At 48.7% G+C, this 22,670-nt stretch overlaps 1 protein-coding gene and 1 long non-coding RNA gene across 7 annotated transcripts in view; one reads left to right on the top strand and one right to left on the bottom strand.

Annotated features, from left to right (window-relative positions):
* Positions 1–22,670, bottom strand: part of UBIAD1 (UbiA prenyltransferase domain containing 1) — a 100,854-nt gene that overhangs the window by 69,380 nt on the left and 8,804 nt on the right. For 2 of the 6 annotated variants that reach the window (XM_035307717.3, XM_002750289.6), the window contains one exon: positions 18,976–19,631. The exons of 1 other annotated variant lie outside the window; for it this stretch is intronic. In XM_035307717.3, the coding sequence (XP_035163608.1) occupies positions 19,490–19,631 (142 nt within the window). In that variant the 3' untranslated portion in view covers positions 18,976–19,489. Of the gene's footprint in view, positions 1–14,184; positions 14,662–14,804; positions 15,233–18,975; positions 19,632–22,670 lie in introns of those variants that run through there. 3 more of the 6 variants (XM_035307720.3, XM_035307719.3, XM_035307718.3) reach the window with 3 other exon arrangements.
* LOC118155345 (uncharacterized) lies at positions 9–1,629 on the top strand. The gene is made up of 3 exons (XR_004745726.3): positions 9–141; positions 1,317–1,404; positions 1,507–1,629. It is a non-coding gene; the product is annotated as an uncharacterized LOC118155345 (long non-coding RNA).

Below are 22,670 nucleotides of genomic sequence, written 5' to 3'. Positions count from 1 at the left end.
AGACAGAATCTCACTCTATCGCCCAGGCTGGAGTGCAGTGGCTCAATCTCGGCTCACTGCAACCTCCACCCAACTTCAAGTGATTCTCCTGCCTCAGCCTCCCAAGTAGCTGGGACTACAGGTACACACCCCCACACTCAGGTAATTTTTTTGTATTTCTAGTAGAGACGGGGTTTTACCATGTTGCCAGGCTGGTCTCGAACTCCTAACCTCAAGTGATATGCCCACTCTGGCCTCCCAAAGTGCTGGTATTACAGCTGTGAGTCTCCCCATCTGGCCGGGAATCTGTGCCAAATTCTTAATCTTGCCTCAAAGTGACCTCCTGCCACCTGAGTGCTTCTGGACCATCTCTCCTGGAAGTTGAGTGCTACTGTTTAGAAATTAGCAAGTGTGTGCTCTTGCCATTGTTAAAATTAGCAAGAACACGCACAATTACAAAAGTGAATTTTTCACAAAAGTGCACATTGTGTGAAATTTTCTAATTCCAAGTCCAAGTAGAAAACAACTGTGGATTATCCACTGCTTTCTACTGTGTCATCCCATCCTATGAGAGATCATTTAATTTCAGTATTATGGAAGTCACAACCATCTCTACTTCAGAAAGGGCTTTGGCAGTAAACTTTTCCTTGAGGTGTAACATACATTCAGAAGAGTGCACAATTAAGTGTGTGATTCAATGAATGTTCACAAGGAGAACACATCTGTTTAAACAGACCCCTACCCTCCACCCCAACAAGGGCATCTTGTGTCCTGCCTTCTGACACCACAGATTAGTTCTGCAGGATTGTGTATGCATGGGGAACACACTTCAAGGAGCCGGTGGCCCAGATCCCAGAAGTAGGCAGTCACTGCCTTCCGAGCTATTGAATCAGGAGTCCCTGCTTGGAGGCAAGGATACGTCCTTCCAACTTCTCATGGCTCCTCCCCATCCTAAGTTGCGTCCTCAGGGCAAAGCCCTTTGGTCCAGGGCACACCTCTATTGCCACATCAGATCCCAGCATGGGAGTGGGGGTGCGTAGGTGGGTAAAAGAGTTGCGGGAGGGGAAAGGGCCACCTCACAAATGCAGGAGAGCTGCGATGCAGTGAGGACAGGGGGTGGGGGGAGCTTTCAGGGACACTCCTGGAGCAGGAAAAAGTGTGTGACCCACAGAGGCTGGGACACTGGTTGGAGGGGTGATTCCTCCCCCACCCCTCCGTGCCAGTATTCAGTAAGCCTGTGCACCCACCTAGAATTATCCCTAGATAATAATCATCATCATCTTTATGGAAACCATTTAAGATGAATTCTGATGCGCTTTATTATGTGACTTTTTCAGAAGTTCTGCAACAAGAAGGTGAAATAGGTTCTGAACATTAAGCAGTAAGAAGTTATGAAGGGCACGTTTGCCTGGTAGCACCTCCCAGGTAACTAACTCCCTAATACTCATCAGGTGAGGGGCTGGCAGGAGAGGGTCTTTCCCACACCCACTCAATGACATTTTCTTTTCTTTCTTCAAACTTGTCCAGGTAGACCAGGGCACTCTCTGCTTTTGAAAAGCCCGTTAGGGGCCTGAGCTCACCTGCAGTTCCAGCTGTGGGAGGAGACAGGGACTGAGACACATGTCTGAGGCTGGCTTTACACCCTCCTGCCATCCCAGCCACCAGCCAACTGCAGCCACACGAATAAGCCAAGGAGAGCCCAGCCCAGACTGGCCACCCACCGGACCATGAGCAAACAGACACTTGTTCTAAGCCACTAAGTCTTGGGGTGGTTTGCCATACAGCAATTCACAACTGATACGGTTACCAAGTCCTTTGCTGAGTCCCCACTAGCCAATGCCAGCATCCTGGGTGGCAGGACTGAGCCCTCAAATGCTCTGTCCACTCTTCCCATCTAGAAGCCCCAGGACAGAGTGCAGGGTGTGGAAAGGCAGCAGGAGCGTGGGAGATGGATGAAGTGCTAGGGCCTCCACCTCCACCCTATTTCCATCACTCATATCCCAATGAAATGTGGAGGGAGGTACCTATGGGGACAGAGGTGGCCCAATCTCTGAGCTTTCCCATTTTGAGGGTCAATAGAACATAAAAATGCATCCCACCTGGACACAGTGGCTCCAGTCCATAATCCCAGCACTTTGAGAGGCCAAGGCAGGAGGATCACTTAAGCCCAGGAGCTCAAGATCAGCCTGGGCAACATAACAAAACCCCTGTCTCTACAAAACATTTTTTAAAAATTAGGCAAGGTGGTGGATACCTTTAGTCCCAGCTACTCAGGAGACTGGGGCAGGAGGATCCATTGAGCCCAAGAATTCGAGGCTGCAGTGAGCTATGATTGCACCACCACTGCACTCCAGCCTGGGCAACAAGTGTAAGACCCTGTCGCAAAAAAAAAAAAAAAAAAAAAAAACTCGAGTCCAGTGAGGACCAGGAAGGCTGAGAGTTCTTTAGAAGTCTGTACTTACACAGCCAATCTCAAAGCAGAACAGGGCAATCAATAATGAATGCTGCCAGGTCCCTCTTAGAACTGTTCCCCCAAGCCAGGTGCACTGGCTTGTACCTGTAATCCCAGAATTTTAGGAGGCCAGGTCAGGCGGAGCACTTGAAGTCAGGAGTTCCAGACCAGCCTGGCCAACACGGCAAAACCCTGTCTCTACTAAAAATACAAAAATTAGCCAGGTGTGGTGGCATGTGCCTGTGATCCCAGCTACTTGGGAGGCTGAGGCAGGAGAATTGCTTGAACCCGGGAGGCAAAGGTTGCAGTGAGCTGAGATTGCACCCCTGGACTCCAGCCTGCGTGACAGAGCAAGACTCCATCTTGGGAAAAAAAAAAAAGAACTGCTTCCCCTAAATTTCTAATTCTGTCATACAGCCCCTCGGGTCCTCCCTGCCAGGGCAGCAGCCCACAGAATGGACATCCCTCTTCTCATCTTTCCCCGATCAAAATGTCCCCATCTTCTGCGGCATTCGCTTTAGGCCCTGATTCTCTGTTCTTGATGGTAACAAGCAGATTTTTTTCCTCAGTTATGTGCTTGTATTTTAGCAAGGACCTTTGGGAAATACAAGGCCTTCATTCAAAGGACTGACTAACGGTAGAATCCGAGGCACAGAGGCAGGTTGATGCAGAGCTATTTAGGTGCAGGAGAGCCTCAGAGCTCCCATTAAATCACAGCCATGGCTGACCTGATGGAAAAGAATGTATTGTCCTTCCCATGAAGTTTTCACCCGCAAACCAGTATGCTGCTGTCAGGTATAGGGTTAAGTCGTTAGGAATGTGCTTAAGCCTGGGCAACATAGTGAGACCCTGCCCCTACAAAACAATTTAAAAATTAGCCAGGCATGGTGGCACGCACCTGTGGTCCCAGCTACTCGGGAGGCTGAGGCAGGAGGATTGCTTGAGCCCTGGAGGCTGCAGTGAGCTGTGACTGTTTCACTGCCACCCTTGTCTGGGAGCAAGAATTTGTCTCAAAAAAAAAAAAAAAAGAATGTGTTTACCAAATCATTGGATGGATGGATGGATGGATGGATGGATGGATGGACAGAGCCCAAACAAGAATGGAACAAAAGACCTTGATCTCATCAGCCCTTGACCTCATTCAATCTTCCAAACTCTGAGAGTCCAGGCAGAAGACAAGAGGTCCCCAGCATTCCTTCCTTGAAATGTCAGCTTAGGGTCCTCTCCAGGTGCAGATCTAAGAGAGAGGTCAGGCATCTCCTCCAAGAACTTGTCCTCAGCACTCACTACCTTGGACCAGCAGGGCAGCTTCTCCCCAAGGCTGTCCTATAAACACTAGGGTCAGGGAGCAGGGCGTGCTTCCCTGCACCCATTCTATCCCACACCCCAAGTCCCACGGAAGTGCATGCTTCTGGAAAGAGCCTGAAATAGTTACATGATTCTGTCTCCATTTCTCATTCCCCCTCCTGCGCTTAAGTGCCTATTAGGGACAAAGGGACAGGAACAGAGGACAATAACATCTGTTTTTCCAACAAGCTGGTGACAATGCGGATCTGGAGGCGGAGCGTGCGTCAGCACTGGGGCCCAGATGCAGCCCTGCAGCTGCAGAAGCAACTGGCACTCCATCATTTCACAGGGAGATCACCCCAGTCAGCAGCTCCTAACTCGCTGGCATGCATCCTCGCCCAGGGAGCCATTACTGCTCTCCCTAGATCAGGCTAACCTCTCACTTTTGTTTTTTTAATCTCTGGTGGCCTTCAGCAGGACCCTGGAAGCCACAAGTCCTCCAACCTTAGTCCTACCGTCTCAAGGTCAGGGCCAAGGACAGGACACAGAGCATGGCTGGAAAAGCACTGGGTTAGAAGTCAAAGGACTTGGCTTCTCATCCCAGCTCTGCCATTGGCTCTGAGACCTTGGGCTGCTGTGTCTGTGTGGGGACATTGAGAGCAAGGTGTTCAACTTGCTGAAGGAGCCTCAGTTTCCTCATCTATAAAATGGGAGCTATCATACCTCAGTCATGGAATTGCTAAGAGTCTCAAGTGTGAGAACTGACACATGTGATCCTAAGTCAGCGCAATAACTGGGAGCGAGCAGATGAGCCATGGCAGTGTGTGTTTCTGCAGGTAACTTGGAGGCCACTCGTGCCTAAAGCTGACTCCAATACCCAGGCACGGCTGAGATGTTTTCCAGCAGTCAGACTGCACAAAGCAAATAGAATCAACCATCCATTCACCAGGTATGGTGGTTCACGCCTATAATCCCAGCACTTTGGGAGGCCGAGGCGGGTGGATCACGAGGTCAAGAGATCGAGACCATCCTGGTCAACAAGGTGAAAGCCCGTCTCTACTAAAAACAAATTAGCTGGGCATGGTGGTATGTGTCTGTAGTCCCAGCTACTCGGGAGGCTGAGGCAGGAGAATTGCTTGAACCCAGAAGGCAGAGGTTACGGTGAGCCGAGATCGTGCCATTGCACTCCAGTCTGGGTAACAACAGTGAAACTCCGTCTCAAAAAAAAAAAAAAAAAAAAAATTAGCTGGGTGTGGTAGCACGCACCTGTAGTCCCAGCTACTCAGGAGGCTGAGGCAAGAGAATCACTTGAACACAGGAGGTAGAGATTGCAGTGAGCTGAGATTGTGGCACTGCACTCCAACCCTGGAAACAGAGAGACTCTGTCTGAAAAAAAAAGCTATCAAACTATGGAGACCCCCGAGTCCCTGTCTCTGATGGAGCCCCTCAATCCTACCTCTTCTCCAACACCCAAGGCCACCAGCACGACAAGCTGGCCATGTGCCTGGAAGGCTCAGGAGAACCATGGAAAGGGTTAAGGGAGGGAAAGGCGAGGAGAGGCTGGAAAGAGGATGGGAGATGAAGACAATAACAAAAGAGGCAGCTGTGACTCTTTCAACATTTTAAAAGAGATTGAAATTGAAAATGAGATTTATAAAAAGGCAACCCATCACGCTTTGCTCCCCCCTTCAAAAGAAAGAAGTGTTGAAAATGAAAAAGACTTTTAACCAAATGAGTGCTGCGTTTAGAGTTAGAAGAGAACCGGTCCGGGTCATGTGTAGTGCTGCTGCGTGGTGGCTGTGACCCCCAGCAAGTCACTGGCCCACTCCACCCATGAAACAAGCCGAGCACACACTTCTCAGGGCCATGGGGAGGGCACCGTGAGAGGCGCATGGAGAAGGCTTTGGTGAACCCCAGGTTGCTTCCCAGCCGGACCCAGCGTCTGGTGGCTCTCACTGCGACTGTGGTTAGGCAGCCTTGACAGGCTGTTGTCATTCCCACCACTGAGAGAGACAAGGGAATGAGTATCAAGGATCACCCAGGGCAGGCAGTGAGGTTTCCAGGTCAGGGCCTGTCCTGGGGAAACCCATCTTCTCACACCTCTCATGCAGTGAGATTAGTTGCATCCACTGTGATGGCCAGGGACACCGATTACACCGTGCTCTGCCCTGCTTGATCGACTTTGTTATCTTCGTTCCTCACCATCCCCTCCCTGTTCCTTCTTGGAAAAGGAATGGCTCTTCTCAGCAGAGCCACCCAGCCCCTGCACCCAGCCTCTGTGCCGAGCTCGAAGGATACCGAATGGTTCTACCTCCTCCTTGCCTCTACCCAGAGGGGCTCTGAGCGACCCTCACAGCCTCCATGGTTTCCCCTTATCCTCCCTGGAGCTGCATAAAGACTGGTTGCCCAGTCAATGAGATGGCTTTACCAGGTGTCACTGATTGCATTGGGTTCCATTCATGTTCGGCACCTACTGAATTCCCAGGACAATAACTGCCCCACTGGGGGATACAGGAGGTGTCCCCACATTTACATAAATGTACACACATATTTGCACACATGCACATGGGAAATATTTATTTTTAGAGACAGGGTCTCATTCTGTCACCCTGGCAAGAGTGCAATGGCACAATCTCAGCTCACTGCAACCTCTGCCTCCCTGGTTCAAGCAATTCTCTTGCCTCAGCCTCTGGAGTAGCTGGGATTACAGGCATGTGTCACCATGCCCAGCTAATTTTTGTATTTTTAGTAGAAATGGGGTTTTGCCATGTTGGCCAGGCTGGTCTCGAATCCCGACCTCAGGTGATCTGCCCACCTTGGCCTCTCAGAGTGCTGGGATTACAGACAGGAGCCACCGTGCTTGGCCCAATTTTTAAAAATATAGTTAACAACTCTGGCTGGGATTGGTGGCTCATGCCTGTAATCCCAACACTTTGGGAGGCTGAGGCAGGTGGATCACTTGAGGTCAGAAGTTCGAGACCAGCCTGGCCAACATGGTGAAACCCCGTCTCTACTAAAAATACAAAAATTAGCCAAGCATGGTGGCGGGTGCCTGTAATCCCAGCTACTCTGAAGGCTGAGGCAGGAGAATAGCTTGAACCCGGGAGGCGGAGTTTGCAATGAGCCAAGATCGTGCCATTGCACTCCAGTCTGGGCAACAAGAGCAAAACTCCATTTCAAAAAAAAAAAAATTATAACAATAGAGCCGGGCGCGGTGGCTCACACCTGTAATCCCAGCATTTTGGGAGGCCGAGGCGGGTGGATCACGAGGTCAAGAGATCGAGACATCGAGACCATCCTGGTCAACATGGTAAAACCCCGTCTCTACTAAAAATACAAAAAATTAGCTGGGCATGGTGGCGTGTGCCTGTAATCCCAGCTACTCAGGAGGCTGAGGCAAGAGAATTGCCTGAACCCAGGAGGCGGAGGTTGCGGTGAGCCGAGATCGCGCCATTGCACTCCAGCCTGGGTAACAAGAGTGAAACTCTGTCTCAAAAAAAAAATTATAACAATAATAATAATAGTAATAATAACAACCTTCTTAAAACAGACTTCAGATCTTTTCCGGTTTCTTCCCTTGTTGAATGAACCTGCACTGCAATGCAAGGGATGTTATCTTTCCCTTGCGCCTAGAGAGTCTTAAAGTCCCTCTAAAGGACAGGCCACTCACAGTCACATGTAAGACCACCTACCTCCATCGGGGACTTCCTTAGAACCTTCTCAACTGTCAAGCTTCCAGGGCTACAAAGCACTGGAAAGAGAAGTCACCCTGACAATCTCTAACCCCAAGGCCAAGACCCCAACTTTTCCATAGTCACCCCACCAGGATTCTGGTCTCTGCACAATCAGGCTTGGATCTCCTGACAGGAAGGGCTGCAAATGGGTCATCCTGAGGTTTCTGCATGGAACTTATGCTGGTGCCAGGGCAGAGCCCCTCAGAATCAACAAATGGACACCTTCCATACACGGAGTGCATTCAGGCTACTATAACAAAAATACCATTAAATGTCTCACAGTTCTAGGAGCTGGAAGTCTAAAACCAAGGCAGATTTGGTTTGGTGAAGGCCCCCTTTCTGGCTCATACATAGCGCCTTCTAGCTGTGTCTTCCCGTGGAAGAAGGAGCAAGGCAGCTCCCTAGGTCTCTTTTATTAGGGCACTAATATCTTTTTTTTTTTTTGAGACAGAGTCTCACTCTGCCACCCAGGCTGGAGTGCAGTGGTACGATCTTGACTCACTGCAGCCTCCGCCTCCTGGGTTCAAGCGATTCTTCTGCCTCAGCCTCCCGAGTAGCTGGGATTACAGACACACGCCAGTACACCCAGCTCATTTTTGTATTTTTAGTAGAGACAGGGTTTTACCATATTGGCCAAGATGGTCTCAAACTCCTGACCTCATGATCCGCCCTCTTCAGCCTCCCCAAGTGCTGGGATTACAGGTGTGAGCCAACGCGCCCGGCCCAGGGCACTAACATCCTACTCAAGAGGACTCTACTCTCATGACCTAATCACCTCCCAAAGTTGCCTAATACAGTCATGCTGGGGATTAGGCTTCAACATATGAATCGAGGGGGACACAAACATCCAACCACAGCAGAGTTTCACAATGAATAGTTATTTCTTTCTATCTCCCTTACTATCATATCAGCTCTGAGAGCACAAAGATCTAGTCTTGTTCACTTTCTGTCTAGTTTTACCACAGTTCCTGGTACTTATCAGGTGTTCAATACTTGTTAGTTGAATGAATCAATGAATGTACCAGGTGCTGTGCTGAGTATTGGGAAGAACATGGACACTCAACCATGGACTGTCTGTCCTTTGGTAGGAAAGTCTGAGATTATACAAAATAGCAACATTCTAAAATATTCATCCATGAGAAAAGAAAGGGGGCTGGAAGCAGCAGTCTCAGGCTTGTAATCCCAGCACTTTGGGAGTTTAAGGCAGGCGGACTGCTTTAGTCTAAGAGTTGGAGACCAGCCTGGGCAACATGGTGAAACCTCGTTTCTATAAAAAATACAAAAATTAGGCCAGCTGCAGTGGCTCATGCCTGTAATCCCAGCACTTTGGGAGGCTGAGGTGGGTGGATCACCTGAGGTCAGGAGTTCAAGACCATCCTGGCTAACATAGTGAAACCCCGTCTCTACCAAAAATACAAAAAAATTTAGCCCGGCATGTTGGCACATGCCTGTAATCTCAGCTACTTCAGAGGCTGAGGCAGGAGAATTCCTTAAACCCGGGAGGCGAAGGTTGCAGTGAGCCAAGATCATGCCACTGCACTACAGCCTGGGTGACAGAGCAAGACTCTGTCTCAAAAAAACAAAACAAAACAAAAGAAAAATTAGCTGGGCATGATGGTGCATGCCTGCAGTCTGAGTTACTCTGGAGGCTGAGGTAGGAGGATCACCTGGGCCCAGGGAGGTTGAGGCTGCAGTGAGCCATGATTGTGCCACTACTCCAGCCTGGGCTACAGAGTGAAAAATCCTGTCTCAGAACAAAGCCAAGTTGGGGGGAGGTGATTGGGGCCAGAGGAACTCACTTTATGAAACACCTACTACATACCAGGCACCATGTTAAGTACTCTATGAGCACTACTTAATTTAAACCCAGAATTACCCTACAAGGCGAATACTATCATCCTCCCTCGCAGAGGAGACACTGGAAGCTCAAAGAGACTACATAGTTTGTCTGAGGGTATCCTGGGGGTAAGTGATCTACCCACCCAGTGCTGCCAGACTAGAAAGCCGAAACTCTGCACTTTACTAGTCAAGCTCCAGGAGTGATATAAATATAAGGTGTGCCTGTTTGTCTGTCTGTCCTCTGGAAAGTGTAAGTTTCCCGAGGATAGGGATCAGGTCTCATTTACCATTATACTTCCCAGAGCTCAGTCAAGTGCCTGTAACATAATACTTTCTCAATAAATTGAGTGGTCTTGCAGCCACCTGCAGATGGCACCAGAGGTGATCTAGTCGTTGATAATGAATTGATCACGGTCTGGAACAGGACATGGAGAAATTATTCTCTTCTGCCCTAATTCCCCCACAGCCTTTGTGCCTTTATGTCTTATATATGGCTGTGAGTGGCCTGTCCTTCAGAGAGGCTTTAAGAATCTCTAGGTGCAAACGTCTATGTTGACATTTGAGGTGGCAGGATAATTTATGGATGTAGCTTTTGCTACTAGCTCACTGTGTGTCCTCAAAGGCCAGGGGCGTGCCTCATTTATCTTGCCTCCTGGGGCAGAGCAGGCTCTCCATAAAGGTGTTTGGCCAAGGCAAGTGTCAGCTGGAAGGCCCTCTTTGGTCACCTTGGTGACTTGTGACCCCCTCAGCAACTCCCCTGAATCCAAGAGCCTCCCACCTGGCATTCCCTTGGCCTCAATGCAGCCCAGAGCTGAGGGGCTCCCCCGACTCACAGGAGACACGGGCTCAGCACTCCTGCTTCACGGGATGTTTTCCCGGGCCTCGTCTCTCCAGGCCATTCATCTTGATTATGTATTGGCAGCTGTGGATGATTAAACGCCCCACCATTCTCTCCTTTGTTTCTCAGCAAGGAAGTGTCGGAGTTTTCATTCTGCAGGAGGCTTTGACATTAGCAGTGGTCAGAGTGCCCTTGGCACACCTGCCTCAATGCTCCAGTTTTCTGACTGCACAGCCAAAAGAGGCAGATTAAGGAAAACTGAGTCTTACTCTCAGGCAGCAACAGGGTGCGGGGGGAGGGGGGCTTTCTCCAGCTGGGGAAATTGAGCTGTCCATCAGCACCTCGGTTTCCATGGAACAATCACCTCTCATGGCCACCTAGTAACCTTGATCACCGCTCACTGTCACCTCTTCCTGGAAACCTTCCTGACCCAGAAGCCCCATCTCTATCTTGATGTTCTGTGGTGGTTGTTTGTTCTATGGTTGACATGTGTCAACCTCCTGTCCCTTCACACAGCACACTGAACCTGAAGAGTGAGTAACCTGTGTTCCAAACACGCATACAACTATCAGCTCCAGGTACTGCCCACCCAGAGGCGGGAAGGGGCTCTATTCCCTCTCCTCAAAGGTGGCCAGCCCTATTCTCAGGAGGCAGGTTTAGGAGGCAGGTCTCTGGGCAGTTTCTGGGAGCTTGGGCACTGCTGCTCCCACACTCATGATGTGGGCACTCTGCTTCAGTGGCTAGATGAAGACTGGAAAAGAAGAGATGAATGATGACAGATGAGGGGAAAACAGCATAAATTTAACCTGAGACAGGACCTTTGCCTCCATCATCGTGGGTAGGCAGGAGCCACTGTCCATTATCTGGGGATGGGCAGACTTTGACTTGTAACTTTGGCCCAACCAGCCAGAGTAGGTTAGACCAACAGGCTTATTTATTATACCCACAGAGCTGGACCCTGGGGGTGTTGGTGGGAACGCCACCAGCCAGGAGGCAGCCATCCCACCCTGATGGGAAACCACCTCCCTGGCACTGACGCATGGGACACCTCTGTAGGCCTGTAGCTGGCCCCATCACTTACACACTTGGGAGCAGCTAAGGGCAGACAAATGGATTGAGTTCCTTACATGCAAGGCACTGTAGGGCAAGCAGAGAGATGAGGAGTAGTTTGCACTGAAGGCTGGGTGTGGTGGCTCACGCCTGTAGTCCCAGCAGTTTGGGAGGCCAAGATAGGAGGGTTGCTTGAGGCCAGGAGTTCAAGATCAGCCTGGCCAACATAATGAGACCCTGTCTCAACTTTTTAATTAAAAATTATAATAAAAGAACTTGCATCTTGGTTTTATCACTTACTAGCTGGATAACCCTAGACAAGTTTAATAATCTCCCTGAACCTCAGTTTCCTCTCTTATGAAAAAGAGACCTTAATGTCCAATATGTGGAGTTGTTATGAGCATTAAAAGAATGTATTTAAGCATCAGAACAATGCCTGGTCCATAGTGAGTATTCACAATGATATCTTTATTTCTGCCATTTCCTTGGCCAGTCATCCAATACATTTATTTAGAGACTTCTCTGTGCCAGGAATATGAGCTGGATCTTAAAAGCTCTTAAGAGTTACTGCCATAGGGCTGGGTGCAGTGGCTCAGGCCTGTAATCCCAGCACTTTGGGAGACCCAGGCAGGCGGATCACGAGGTCAAGAGATTGAGACCGTCTTGGCCAACCTGGTGAAACCCCATCTCTACTAAAAATACAAAAATTAGCAGGGTTTGGTGGTAGGTGCCTGTAGTCTCAGCTACTCAGAAGGCTGAGGCAGAAGAATCGCTTGAACCTGGGAGGAGGAGGTTGTGGTGAGCTGAGATCGCTCCACTGCCCTCCAGCCTGGGTCACAGAGCAAGACTCCATCTCAAAAATAACAATAAGAATGAGTTACTGCCATGGTTCTCCTCTACTCCCAACCCCAAATGGAACTCACCTATTTTTACTGTGCAGGGCTGGCCAGCTGATGTGATGTAGTGGTCCAAACTCTCACACCTGTCAGTCAGCCCAGGAGGGTCCAGCCCCTCCCATGTAACTCAGTCATTCAACAACCAGTTGCTCAGTGCCTGCTCTGTTGCACCATACACTGTGCTAGTGCTGAGATGGGCCAGAAAAGAAAACACTGTCCTTATATTCTAGTTCTACCACCTACTGGGACAAACTGTCAACGAACATGATGACAAACTAACAGATGTATAACGCACGCCATGCTGTTGTCTTCCCTGTTAACACCTATTTGTGATGGTAATGGGAGGCAATTCTAAGCAAAGCTGGGGGAGAAATGGGTAAGGATATGGCAGGAGGATGGGAGTGCAGACTTTGGAGGACCCCTTGAATCACACAACACAGAGCCCTGCCCCTTGGGATGCATTAACATCATAGAAGGGCCCCAGACCAACTAACTGTGTTACCCCACTCAGCCTGGTTCGGAGCATGTGTCCAAGGCCCTCACGGTTCCTCCCAGAGCTCCAGCATCTTCTGAAATGAGTCTGTGCCTTGCAATTACAGCTTTTCCCTGACCCCAGGAAGCCATTTGCCAGCCTCCTGATGAGTCCAAACTCAGCCTTTGCCCCCTCCTCAGGCAGGAACCCGACTCAGTTTACACCACCATTCACCATCCTAGCTTACTCACTCATGGTGGAAGAGCTGTCCCAATTTGAAGAAGGGCAGATCACAAATGTCAACTGGCTGGAACCCAAGTGCCAGCTTCTTGCCAGAGGCACTCCTTTTACACTAGCCTGCACAGTCAGGAGCCCATAATGAAAGAGGCTGACAGTCCATTAGCAGCAGAGTGGTCCGCAGGGCTCAGAGGACAGGAGCTGTCATCCCCTCACTTCAAGGGCTTTCGAGGTGAAATCAACTCTGTGAGTATGCGTGTGTGTGTGTGTGTGTGTGTGTGTGTGTGTGTGTATGTGTATGTGTGTGTGTGTGTCTACAAAATCTTTTAACAAAAGATTATCAATCACAGCTGTTCCTGTTAAGATGGGTAGATAGTCAACAATCTGACATCAAGGAGAGGAAATGTCAACATGGCTCTTGTACTCTGTCCTCCCAACCCCTGGGGCAGGTCTGAAAGACAATCCCGTAATAGCAGAACCACTGAATCACAGGATTGGAAGACCTTACAGGTCTTCTCATCCAACGCCTCTCTGAGGTGACTCATCAGGCCCATGTTCCTGACAAGGAATCATCTTTTTGTTTGAATGCCTCTAGTCACAAAGAACTCACCACCCCATTGGGACATTTTGAACATCCCACTTGCTGATTTCTCTAACAGCTAAGAAAACTTCCTGATCCGGCTGGGCATGGTGGCTCATGCCTGTAATCCCAGCATTTTGGGAGGCCAAAGCATGTGGATAGCTTGAGGTCAGGAGTTCAAAACCAGCCTGGCCAACATGGTGAGACCCCATCTCTACTAAAACTACACAAATTAGCTGGGCGTAGTGGCCTATAATCCTGGCTACTCAGGAGGCTGAGGCAAGAGAATCACTTGAACCCGAGGCAGAGGTTGCAGTGAGCTGAGATCGCACCACTGCACTCCAGCCTGGGTGACAAGAGCAAAACTTTGTCTCAAAAAAAAAAAAAACACCTTCTTGATCTAAGAACTTCAACTTGGGGACATATAACTTCTACCCATTGGTCCTAGTTTTCACCCTTTGAAGCCACACACAAAAAAAGGAAAAAGAGGAAAAAAAGCCAACCTGTCTTCCCCAAGATAGCCCTCTTGTGGCTCTCCTTTCCAGGCTGACATGGCTTTATGTGCCCCCAATCCATCTGCCAACCACATTCTGGACAAGGTCCAGTTTGTGGATAATAACCTACTCTTGTCGCCCAGGCTAGAGTGCAATGAATGGCTTGATCTCAGCTCACTGCAACCTCCGCCTCCTGAGTTCAAGCAATTCCCCTCCCTTAGCCTCCCAAGTAGCTGTGATTACAGGTGTACACTACCATACCCAACTAATTTTTGTGTTTTTAGTAGAGATGGGGTTTCACCATGTTGGCCAGGCTGGTCTCAAACTCCTGACCTCAGGTGATCCACCCATTTTGGCCTCCCAAAGTGCTGGGATTATAGGTGTAAACTACCACGTCCAGCCCCCTTTTTTTTTGTTTTAAGAGGAAGTCTTGCTCTGTCACCCAGGCTGGAATGCAGAGGCATGATCTTGGCTCCCTGTAACCTCTGCCTCCCAGGTTCAAGTGATTCTCTTGCCTCAGCCTCCCCAGTAACTGGGATTACAGGTGCACACCACCACACCCCACTAATTGTTGTATTTTTGTAGAGACAGGTCTCCGCCATGTTGGCCAGGCTGGTCTGGACCTCCTGACCTCAAGTGATCCACCGGCTTGACCTCCCAAAGTGCTGGGATGACAGATGTGAGCCACTGCGCTTAGCTCCATTCCATGGTTCATAGCATGTGGTCAGATGCCTTGCTGAAATCCAAGTATATTATATCCACAGCATGTTCTTGATCTCTCACCACACTGATTCCATTAATATCTAGAGAAAAGAAAGAAGGATGAGCTCGGCATGAGTAGGATAGGCAGAACTTCTGCCTTCCTTATTCCGGACATGAATGCTATTAATTCCACTTCAGATCACAATACCCTGCATGGAAGTTAGAGCTCATTACTGACTCAGACTAAGCTTTGGCCCAGGTCAAAGGCTCAGGTGTTGGTTTTATTTTTATTTACTTCTTTAGGAGACAGAGTCCCGCTCTGTTGCCCAGGCTGGAGTTCAGTGCTGTGATCCCGGCTCACTGCAATCTCCGCTTCCCAGTTCGAGCAATTCTGCTGCCTCACCCTCCCGAGGAGCTGGGATTACAGGCGCGTACCACCATACAGCTAATTTTTGTATTTCTTTTTGACCTCAAGTGATCCACCCGCCTTGGCCTCCCAAACTGCTGGAATTACAGGCATGAGCCACTGCACCTGGCCTGGTGTTGGTTTTAATATAGGAGTAATGGAAGTGTTAGACAACATAGGACATATTCCTATCTTCTCCCACCTGACTCTAGAAGAAGCCAGCACTGAGATTCCAAAGGTCCCCTGGGTGGGATTCAGCGCAGGTCCTGCAAAGGGTAGGGAAGAAGGGAAATGCTTTGAGTACAGGAGGTGGATGGGCATTATCCTAAGTAGAATGGTAGTGTCCAAGACTGGACAGAAATGTGACTGGAGTAGCAGGAACCAGGGCCCCACTGGTACTTGTCACCAGGAAGGGGCATCCTGACTCTTTTAGAGGAGCAGTGTCCAAGACAAGGGCAGATTCCAGGGCCAAACCCCAGCATCCAGTAGTAGAGAGGTGACCTCACAGATCCAGTAAGAACAAACTCCTGGATCTGGCCCCACAGAGGCCAGCAGTCCTGGATTATCACCGACGGGAGGGTGCTCAAGAGGTAGCGGGCACTGAATTTACAGCCACCTGACTGGGGAGCAGAATAAATCTGACTCAAAGAAATAAAGGCAGCTGGATGCAGTGGTTCACACCTATAATCCCAGCACTTTGGGAGGCCCAAATGGGTGGATCACCTGAGGTCAGGAGTTCAAGACCAGCCTGGCCAACAAGGTAAAAACCCATCTCTACTAAAAATACAAAAATTAGCTTGATGTGGTGGTGAGTGCCTGTAATCCCAGCTACTGGGGAGGCAAGAGAATGGCTTTGAACCTGGGAGGCAGAAGTTGCAGTGAGTCGAGATGTGCCACTCCATTCTAGCCTGAGTGACACTGAGACTTGGTCACAAAAAAGAAAGAAATTAAGAAAGGCAAGTGATGTGTCAGATTCCAGAGTCATTGAGAAAACTCATACCCCCTTATCTCCATGGCTGTCACACCGTAGCTCTCCTCCTCTCTGATATTTATGCTGTGGATTTTTGGGACCCCAGTGTATTGCTTTGTATTTATTCACACTACATTTTTCTTTTGACCCATCAAAGCAGCCTTTTGATTTATGAGGCTCCTAATTGTCAGTCATTTTGTAAGCTCTTCCTCCAAGGTTCATGAAACCTTCTATTTTGGCTGCCTCATCCGAGTCATTAATAACAGGTATTGAATCCAGCTGAACAAAGGGCAGAGGGCAGAGCTCCAAGTGCTACTAAAGGCTCCTTCCTAGCTGACACTGACGCACTGATCAGTCAGCTCTCTCCCACCGCCTGTTCAGTCTCTCAGGAATTTATCTAACTCCACTGTTATCCATCCCACATATCTCTCTGCCTTGTTCATAGGATATATTGTCCAATGCCTAGCTGAAACCCAAATGTACTCAATCTACCTCATGTTCTCTATCTATCAGCACAGTGACCCTATCAAGCAAAAGAAAAATGAATTGAAAGGAGGTTAATCTAGCCTAACTGCTGTCTGGCTCTTGGCAAATCCATTGCAGCTACATGGAGTCCCCAATGCTTTTTTTTTTTTTTTAGACAGGGTCTCGCTCTGTTGCCCAAGCTGGTATGCAGTTGTGTGATCATAGCTCACTGCAGCCTCGACCTGCCAGGCTCAAGCGTTCCTTCCACCTCAACCCCCTGAGTAGCTGAGACTACAGGAACACACCACTACACCCAGCTAATTTTTTTTTTTTAATTTGTAGAGATGGAGTCTTACTATATTACTTAAGCTGGTCTCGAACTCCTGGGCTCAAGTGATCCTCTCACCTCGGCCTCTCAAATCGATGTAATTACAGGCATGAGCCACCACGCCCAGTCTCACTGCCATTTCTAAAGGCCCCTTGAATCTGGTCAAACCCTACCCAAACTCATCACCAAATACCAGTTGCCCCTCCACACAGCCTGAATGTCCAATGTCTCTGCCTTGGTCTCCCTGAGACTTACAAATCAGAGTTCACAATCAGACAGTAGGCATGAAGAAAGCAAAAACCAGAAGCCAGACCACTAATGAACACTTTCTTCCTTCTTTTTTTAATTAAGAAGTCTAAAGAAAACCTTCATTGATGCCGGGGACATAATATAAATTACGGTGATCTACATATAAAACCTGGCACCAAATTTGGCCTTTGGGAACATTTATATATAAAAATATGCATTAAAGTCCGCACCAGGGCACAGTGCAGAGCTGGAAGCCCGGATGGGAGTGACCACCAAGGCATGTGTGGTGCGTGGATGCAGGGAGGCCTTGGTCCTCCAGCCTCAGGGTGAGTCCTGCATGAGAATGGCCTCCTCCAAGGAGAGGTCAGAAGGCAAAACCCCTGTGAGCACCAAAAAGCCACAAGCCTGGTGTGAAACAAAAATGGTGCTGGGAAGAAGGACAGGGGAGAAGGTCATCTTTCTTTTCCTTATCCCTGGACTCTAACCGCTATCAGTAGATTCTGGCTCTCTGCTAGACAAACCACCTTTGATTTAACTTTAGAGGAACTTTTGCAATTTTCTTTTCTTTTTTTTTTTTTTTGAGACGGAGTTTTTCTCTTGTTACCCAGGCTGGAGTGCAATGGCACAATCTCGGCTCACCGCAACCTCCGCCTCCTGGGTTCAAGCAATTCTCCTGCCTCAGCCTCCCACTTTTGCAATTTTCAAACATGTTTTTTCCCAAGTAAGTCAATCAATTTGAACTCGAGGTTCCACATCATAATGAGCTTGGATCTGAAGGATTAAGAACTAGTTCTTACATTATTTTCTGCAGGCCAAGACCTTGAAATACCTACCAGAATGGCTATAATCACAAGAAAAAACAATGATGACCGTTTTCAATCTATTTTAGTCCTGGATCAAATGCAACCAGCAATTCTAGCCTAGTATTACATTTCACAGGCAATGCAATGACACGCAGCCAGGATAAATGCTGGAACTGCCCCACTCTGGGTGTGACCTCACTGAAGCCCTCAACTATCATTCCACAAAGTCCCGGGGAGAGGCGGGGTCAGTACTGCACATGTCTTCAGGGATGAAGACACAGCCCCTTCACTGGCAGAGCCCATCACTCTGGCTGAACAGAGGTCAGGACTTGTTTATCCACTGGCTAGTCATTCACTGGATCCCTGCTCTGCCCATCCTGTGGCTCTATGGAAAGTGGCAGCTGTCCCTGACTGGCTGCTAAGCTGTTGCTCAAATAGTCTGGCTCCACAGATAGGATATACACAAATGGGAACACCACAGAGGTGGAGAGGCGGAGGGTGGGCGTGGAGAATGTCAGAAGATGCAATCCGGAGGGAAAAGCCCTGTGGGCTTGGCAGTGCCTCTACCGTTTCAAGGCTCCTGATAGTTACTGAAAGGGCTGGGAGTCCTTCCTGTCACTCTGGTAGATGCAACAAAGAAAAAACAGCCACCCTACTGATTTCTATCCAAAAGCAGTGATTTTCTCCATTGCCTCCAGGGTGGTTTTTTTCTTCCCAGTCCCCGGCTTGACTGTCTTGCTGCAGGGTAACCTGACACTTTTCCTCAACTGTGACAATAAGTGAAAGGAGAGAGGAACAAAAGACCTGAATCCCAATGTAGGCAAAAAGCTGACAGTCACACAGGCTGTTAATGAGGGACTCTCTCAGGCAGCATCTGCAAGACATGGGTGCTAAGTATAAGAGACAAGTAGCCCCTGTGTTAGTGAGGCCTGACACCAATCATACAAGACCAAGAAGCAGGACGACACTCTGCCTAGTTATTAGGGCCTTTTCGGGAGAGGAGGCCAAACTGGGCAGCTCCTTTACAAACTCTGGAGACATTTTGTACTGAACAAAGAGGAACTTCACTGCAAAGTGACTTGAGAACACCCTCTAGTGGAAATTATTAATAAAACAAGGACCATGCGTCCAATTCACCTTCTAATACAAGAATGATTTTTCAATTCCCCATAAAATGGAAAAAAAACAAACAAACAGAAAAACAACATATTATCTTTAAGAACACAAAAACAATTTTTAAAAGGTGGGAGTTCCCACCGTGCTTAGTACCCTGACAGCCAAATCACATTCCTTCCTCAGAGACTCTGACTTACAATACATTTTAAGAAACGGGGATATGTCCTGGGGGAGCTACTGGTCTCCTTAAAGTTTGGGCAGACTGCCTGCTGGTGCCAGAATGATGCCAAACACGTAGAAAAGTCCCAGCAAGAGGTTGAGCTTGGCAGTCCTCTGGGGCAGTTTGTTGAAGGCCTGGCTTCGGAATTGTCTCTCAAGGGAGAAGGCCATGGGAATGGTGAGCAGGGGGAGTGCCAGGCTGATGCTGCAGTGCATGGCCAGGATGCTGAAGACCAGGTAGGGCAGGAAGAGCAGCGTGTTGTAGAGAATGTAGGAGAGCGTGGGGCCGATGAGGATGGCCAGTGTGACGATGCCAGCCTCCCGGTCAGAATCCACGTCTCTGGTGTTGTTGGAATGGAGAATGGCCTCGGTGCTAAGGGCAAGGGGGATGGCATAGACCAGTGGGAAGATGGCCAGGGACCCCACCTGGACAGCGTAGGCGAACATCACAGCCAGCGGGCCAAAAGTGATGAGGATGATGAGGTCTCCCAGAGCCACGTATTTGAATCCAATTCCTACGGCCAAAAAATCCAGAGAGTTGGTGTGAGACCAAGGCTGAAAATTTAGAAACTATTCAGTGAAGAGGCAGGCCACTTCGGGCTGGGAATGGTAAATCCTTAGACTGTGCAGAGGGGCACTCATTTCGTCCCTTAACCCCACAGAGCAAATTCTTATTTCTTCTCCAATGACACAGGTATAGAGAGAATGCCCAATGAGGCCTCAAGTCCCTCTTCTCAGGTTCATACCCACGTTTCCCTTCCTACTGTCCCCCGACAGAGCTCTGCAACACAGCACACTGGGTACACACTACACTCTTAGTTCAATGGGTTTTACAATCCAGTTCTTTGCTGTCTCTCACCCTTCACCAACCCCTGCAAGACACCATGAGATCAGTCCCTTAAAGAACAGCCACCCCGGGCTTCTACTTTTCCGCTTCCTTCCCCTAAATCTAAAGGCATCTTCTGGCTTTAAAAACCCCCAGTGAAGGCTGGGCATGCTAGCTCATGCCTCTAAGCCCAGCACTTTAAAGAGGCCAAGGTGGGCAGATCATGAGGTCAGGAGTTCAAGACCAGCCTGGCCAATATAGTGAAACCCCATCTCTATTAAAAAATACAAAATTTAGCCAGGTGTGGCGGCACACACTGTCCCAGCTACTCAGCAGGCTGAGGCAGGAGAATCGCTGGAACCCAGGAGGCAAAGACTGCAGTAAGCCAAGATCATGCCACTGCACTCTAGCCTGATGACAGAGACTCTGTCTCAAAAAGAAACCAGTGAATCTCAGTGAAATTTCAGGGTCCCTAAACTTCCACCCCTGCAATAAGCAACCAGCGAGGACAGGAGAGTCATAATGCTGCTTCCCTTCTCTGGCTCCCATGAGGTTGAAACTAAACCATCCCTAACTCCTGCTTTTGTCCTGCTCATCTACTTCAAAGCCTGTCTAACCCACTTCCTTCAAACCTGCCGATTTTCTGCAGGGCCACACTCCATCCCCCTTACCCCATTCCCAAATCTACCTCACCGTCATCTGATGCCTGGGACACTGCAGCATCCTCCAAATTGGTCTATCAGCTTCCAATCTCATAACCCCTCCTCCTCCCAGTCCCTTATCTAATCTCTAAAATGGAGTTGAAGTGAACCTTTAAAAATAGGAATCTGACCACCTTCTCCCCAAACACACTTAAACCCTTATCAGCAACTCATCCTGGGGATAGAAGTCCCAGGTCTTTAACCTGGCTCACCTGTGGCCCAGCCCAACCTATCCTGCCTCACCTTGAGCTCTCCTCCCCCCTTCACACAGACTTCTTCCAGTCCGCCAGAGCCTTCAGACACCTCTCCCTTGGCCTGAATAACTCTACTCACCCTTTAAGACTGTGAAGACCATTCCCCAGGACCACCTCCCCTCACCCCTAAGCCACATTTGATCCCCTTGCAATATGCTCCCATGGCAATCTGCCTGCCACGCTCATAAACTTTATCATGCTTTGAATTAATCTCTACCTTTCTTGCTAAACTGTAAGTTCCATGAGGGCAGGACATGTGTCTGGCTTGGTCACAGCTTACTCCCCAATACTTGGCACAAGGGCCAAACTGAACACAGAGCTACAGTAACAAGCACCTGGAATTTGGGACCAAAGTCAGGAAAAATCTCCCACTCAGACTGAAACAGGTAAAGCAGTATTGAATGGGTGGAGGTGCCCACTGAGGGAGGTGACCTATGCATCTATTGCTACAGAAGCTTACCAAACTCCAGTTCTAACCAAGCTATGAGATATGGACTCAGAATCAGAAAATAAAGCTCCGGTTAGGCATTTTAACTAGTCTAAAATGACAGATGTTCCCACTTCCCAGAGGAATCAAAATAAAATAAAATAAAATGACAGATAACAATGGTCTTTAGAGGCGCAAAAGCCATGGCAGCTACGGAATAAGATCCAGCCCAAATTCACCTTCACATCAGCAGCTGGGGTTCTTTGGTACTAATTATGTACCCTTAGATCTTTAGAACAAAGTGTCCCCAGGGAAGGGAATTAAGGCATGGCCACTGACGCTCTCAAACACCCAGCAAGCTAATTCTGCACCTCAAGCCATGTTGTTTTTCCTTCTATTTGGACAATTTTTATAACAAGCTATGTTTTAATAAATAATTAGTTTGCATGAGGATATGCCCTCCAGGGGGATGTTCCCTCAAGCAGAACACCGGCTCCAGTTCTGATTTAGTAAATTGATGTCTCTTGCAGTATCTCACACATTTAAGGAACTACACCACCCAAAGAAGATGCTAGGCAGGAACACTCCCAGCACAGACCTCGCCGGTTCCTGTACAGCTGCCCACTCCTGTGCTTGTTTTCTCAGCTCCCCAAGCGACTCCAGGGCTCTGGCTATGAAGAAAATGCAACAGCACTACAGCCTTGACCTTTGGCTAGATTCTCCAAGAACACCTCCTTAGATCACTTGGCAAAAAGCAATGTAAGCAAGGTTGAGCAAATATCTCTATCCCCGCCACAAAACCAAGCACAATCCACTCTGGGAAGGAGAAAGATCTGGTGATCTGACACAAGAAAACAGTAGACCCCTTGGGGAGAAAGCCGTTTCCCAGTGTTTGACACATAGCCCAGGGCTCAAGTGCTCCACCTGATTCAGAGATGTGGCCCATCTGGGAGTTTCTTTTTAGTGATTCCTCCCCTCCCAACCCCATTTTCCAAATGAGCTTGTGAGCTTACACAGTGCAATACTGGACCAGTTCTCTACATAGCAGCCAGAAGGAATTTGTTAAGACATAAATAAAAAAATTGGCAAGACCCAGAGCAACTGGAACTCTTGCTGGTGGAAGTGTAACGAAGTACAACCACTTCAGAAAAGTTTGGCAGTTTCTCATAAAATTAAACATCATCTGCCCTGTGACCCAGCAGTTCCACTCCTGGGCATTTATCCAATAAAAATGAAAACACCCCCAAAGACTTGAAAATGAATGTTCAGTCATAACAGCCAAAATATGGGAGCAATCCAAATGTCCCTGAACAGGAGAATGGATAAATAAGTTGTAGTATGTTACA

Source organism: Callithrix jacchus, chromosome 7 (assembly GCF_049354715.1).
Source record: "Callithrix jacchus isolate 240 chromosome 7, calJac240_pri, whole genome shotgun sequence".
NCBI classification, from domain to species: Eukaryota; Metazoa; Chordata; class Mammalia; order Primates; family Cebidae; genus Callithrix; species Callithrix jacchus.
The sequence above is the reverse complement of the archived record's forward strand: the minus strand, read 5'-3'. Positions and strand labels throughout refer to the sequence as shown.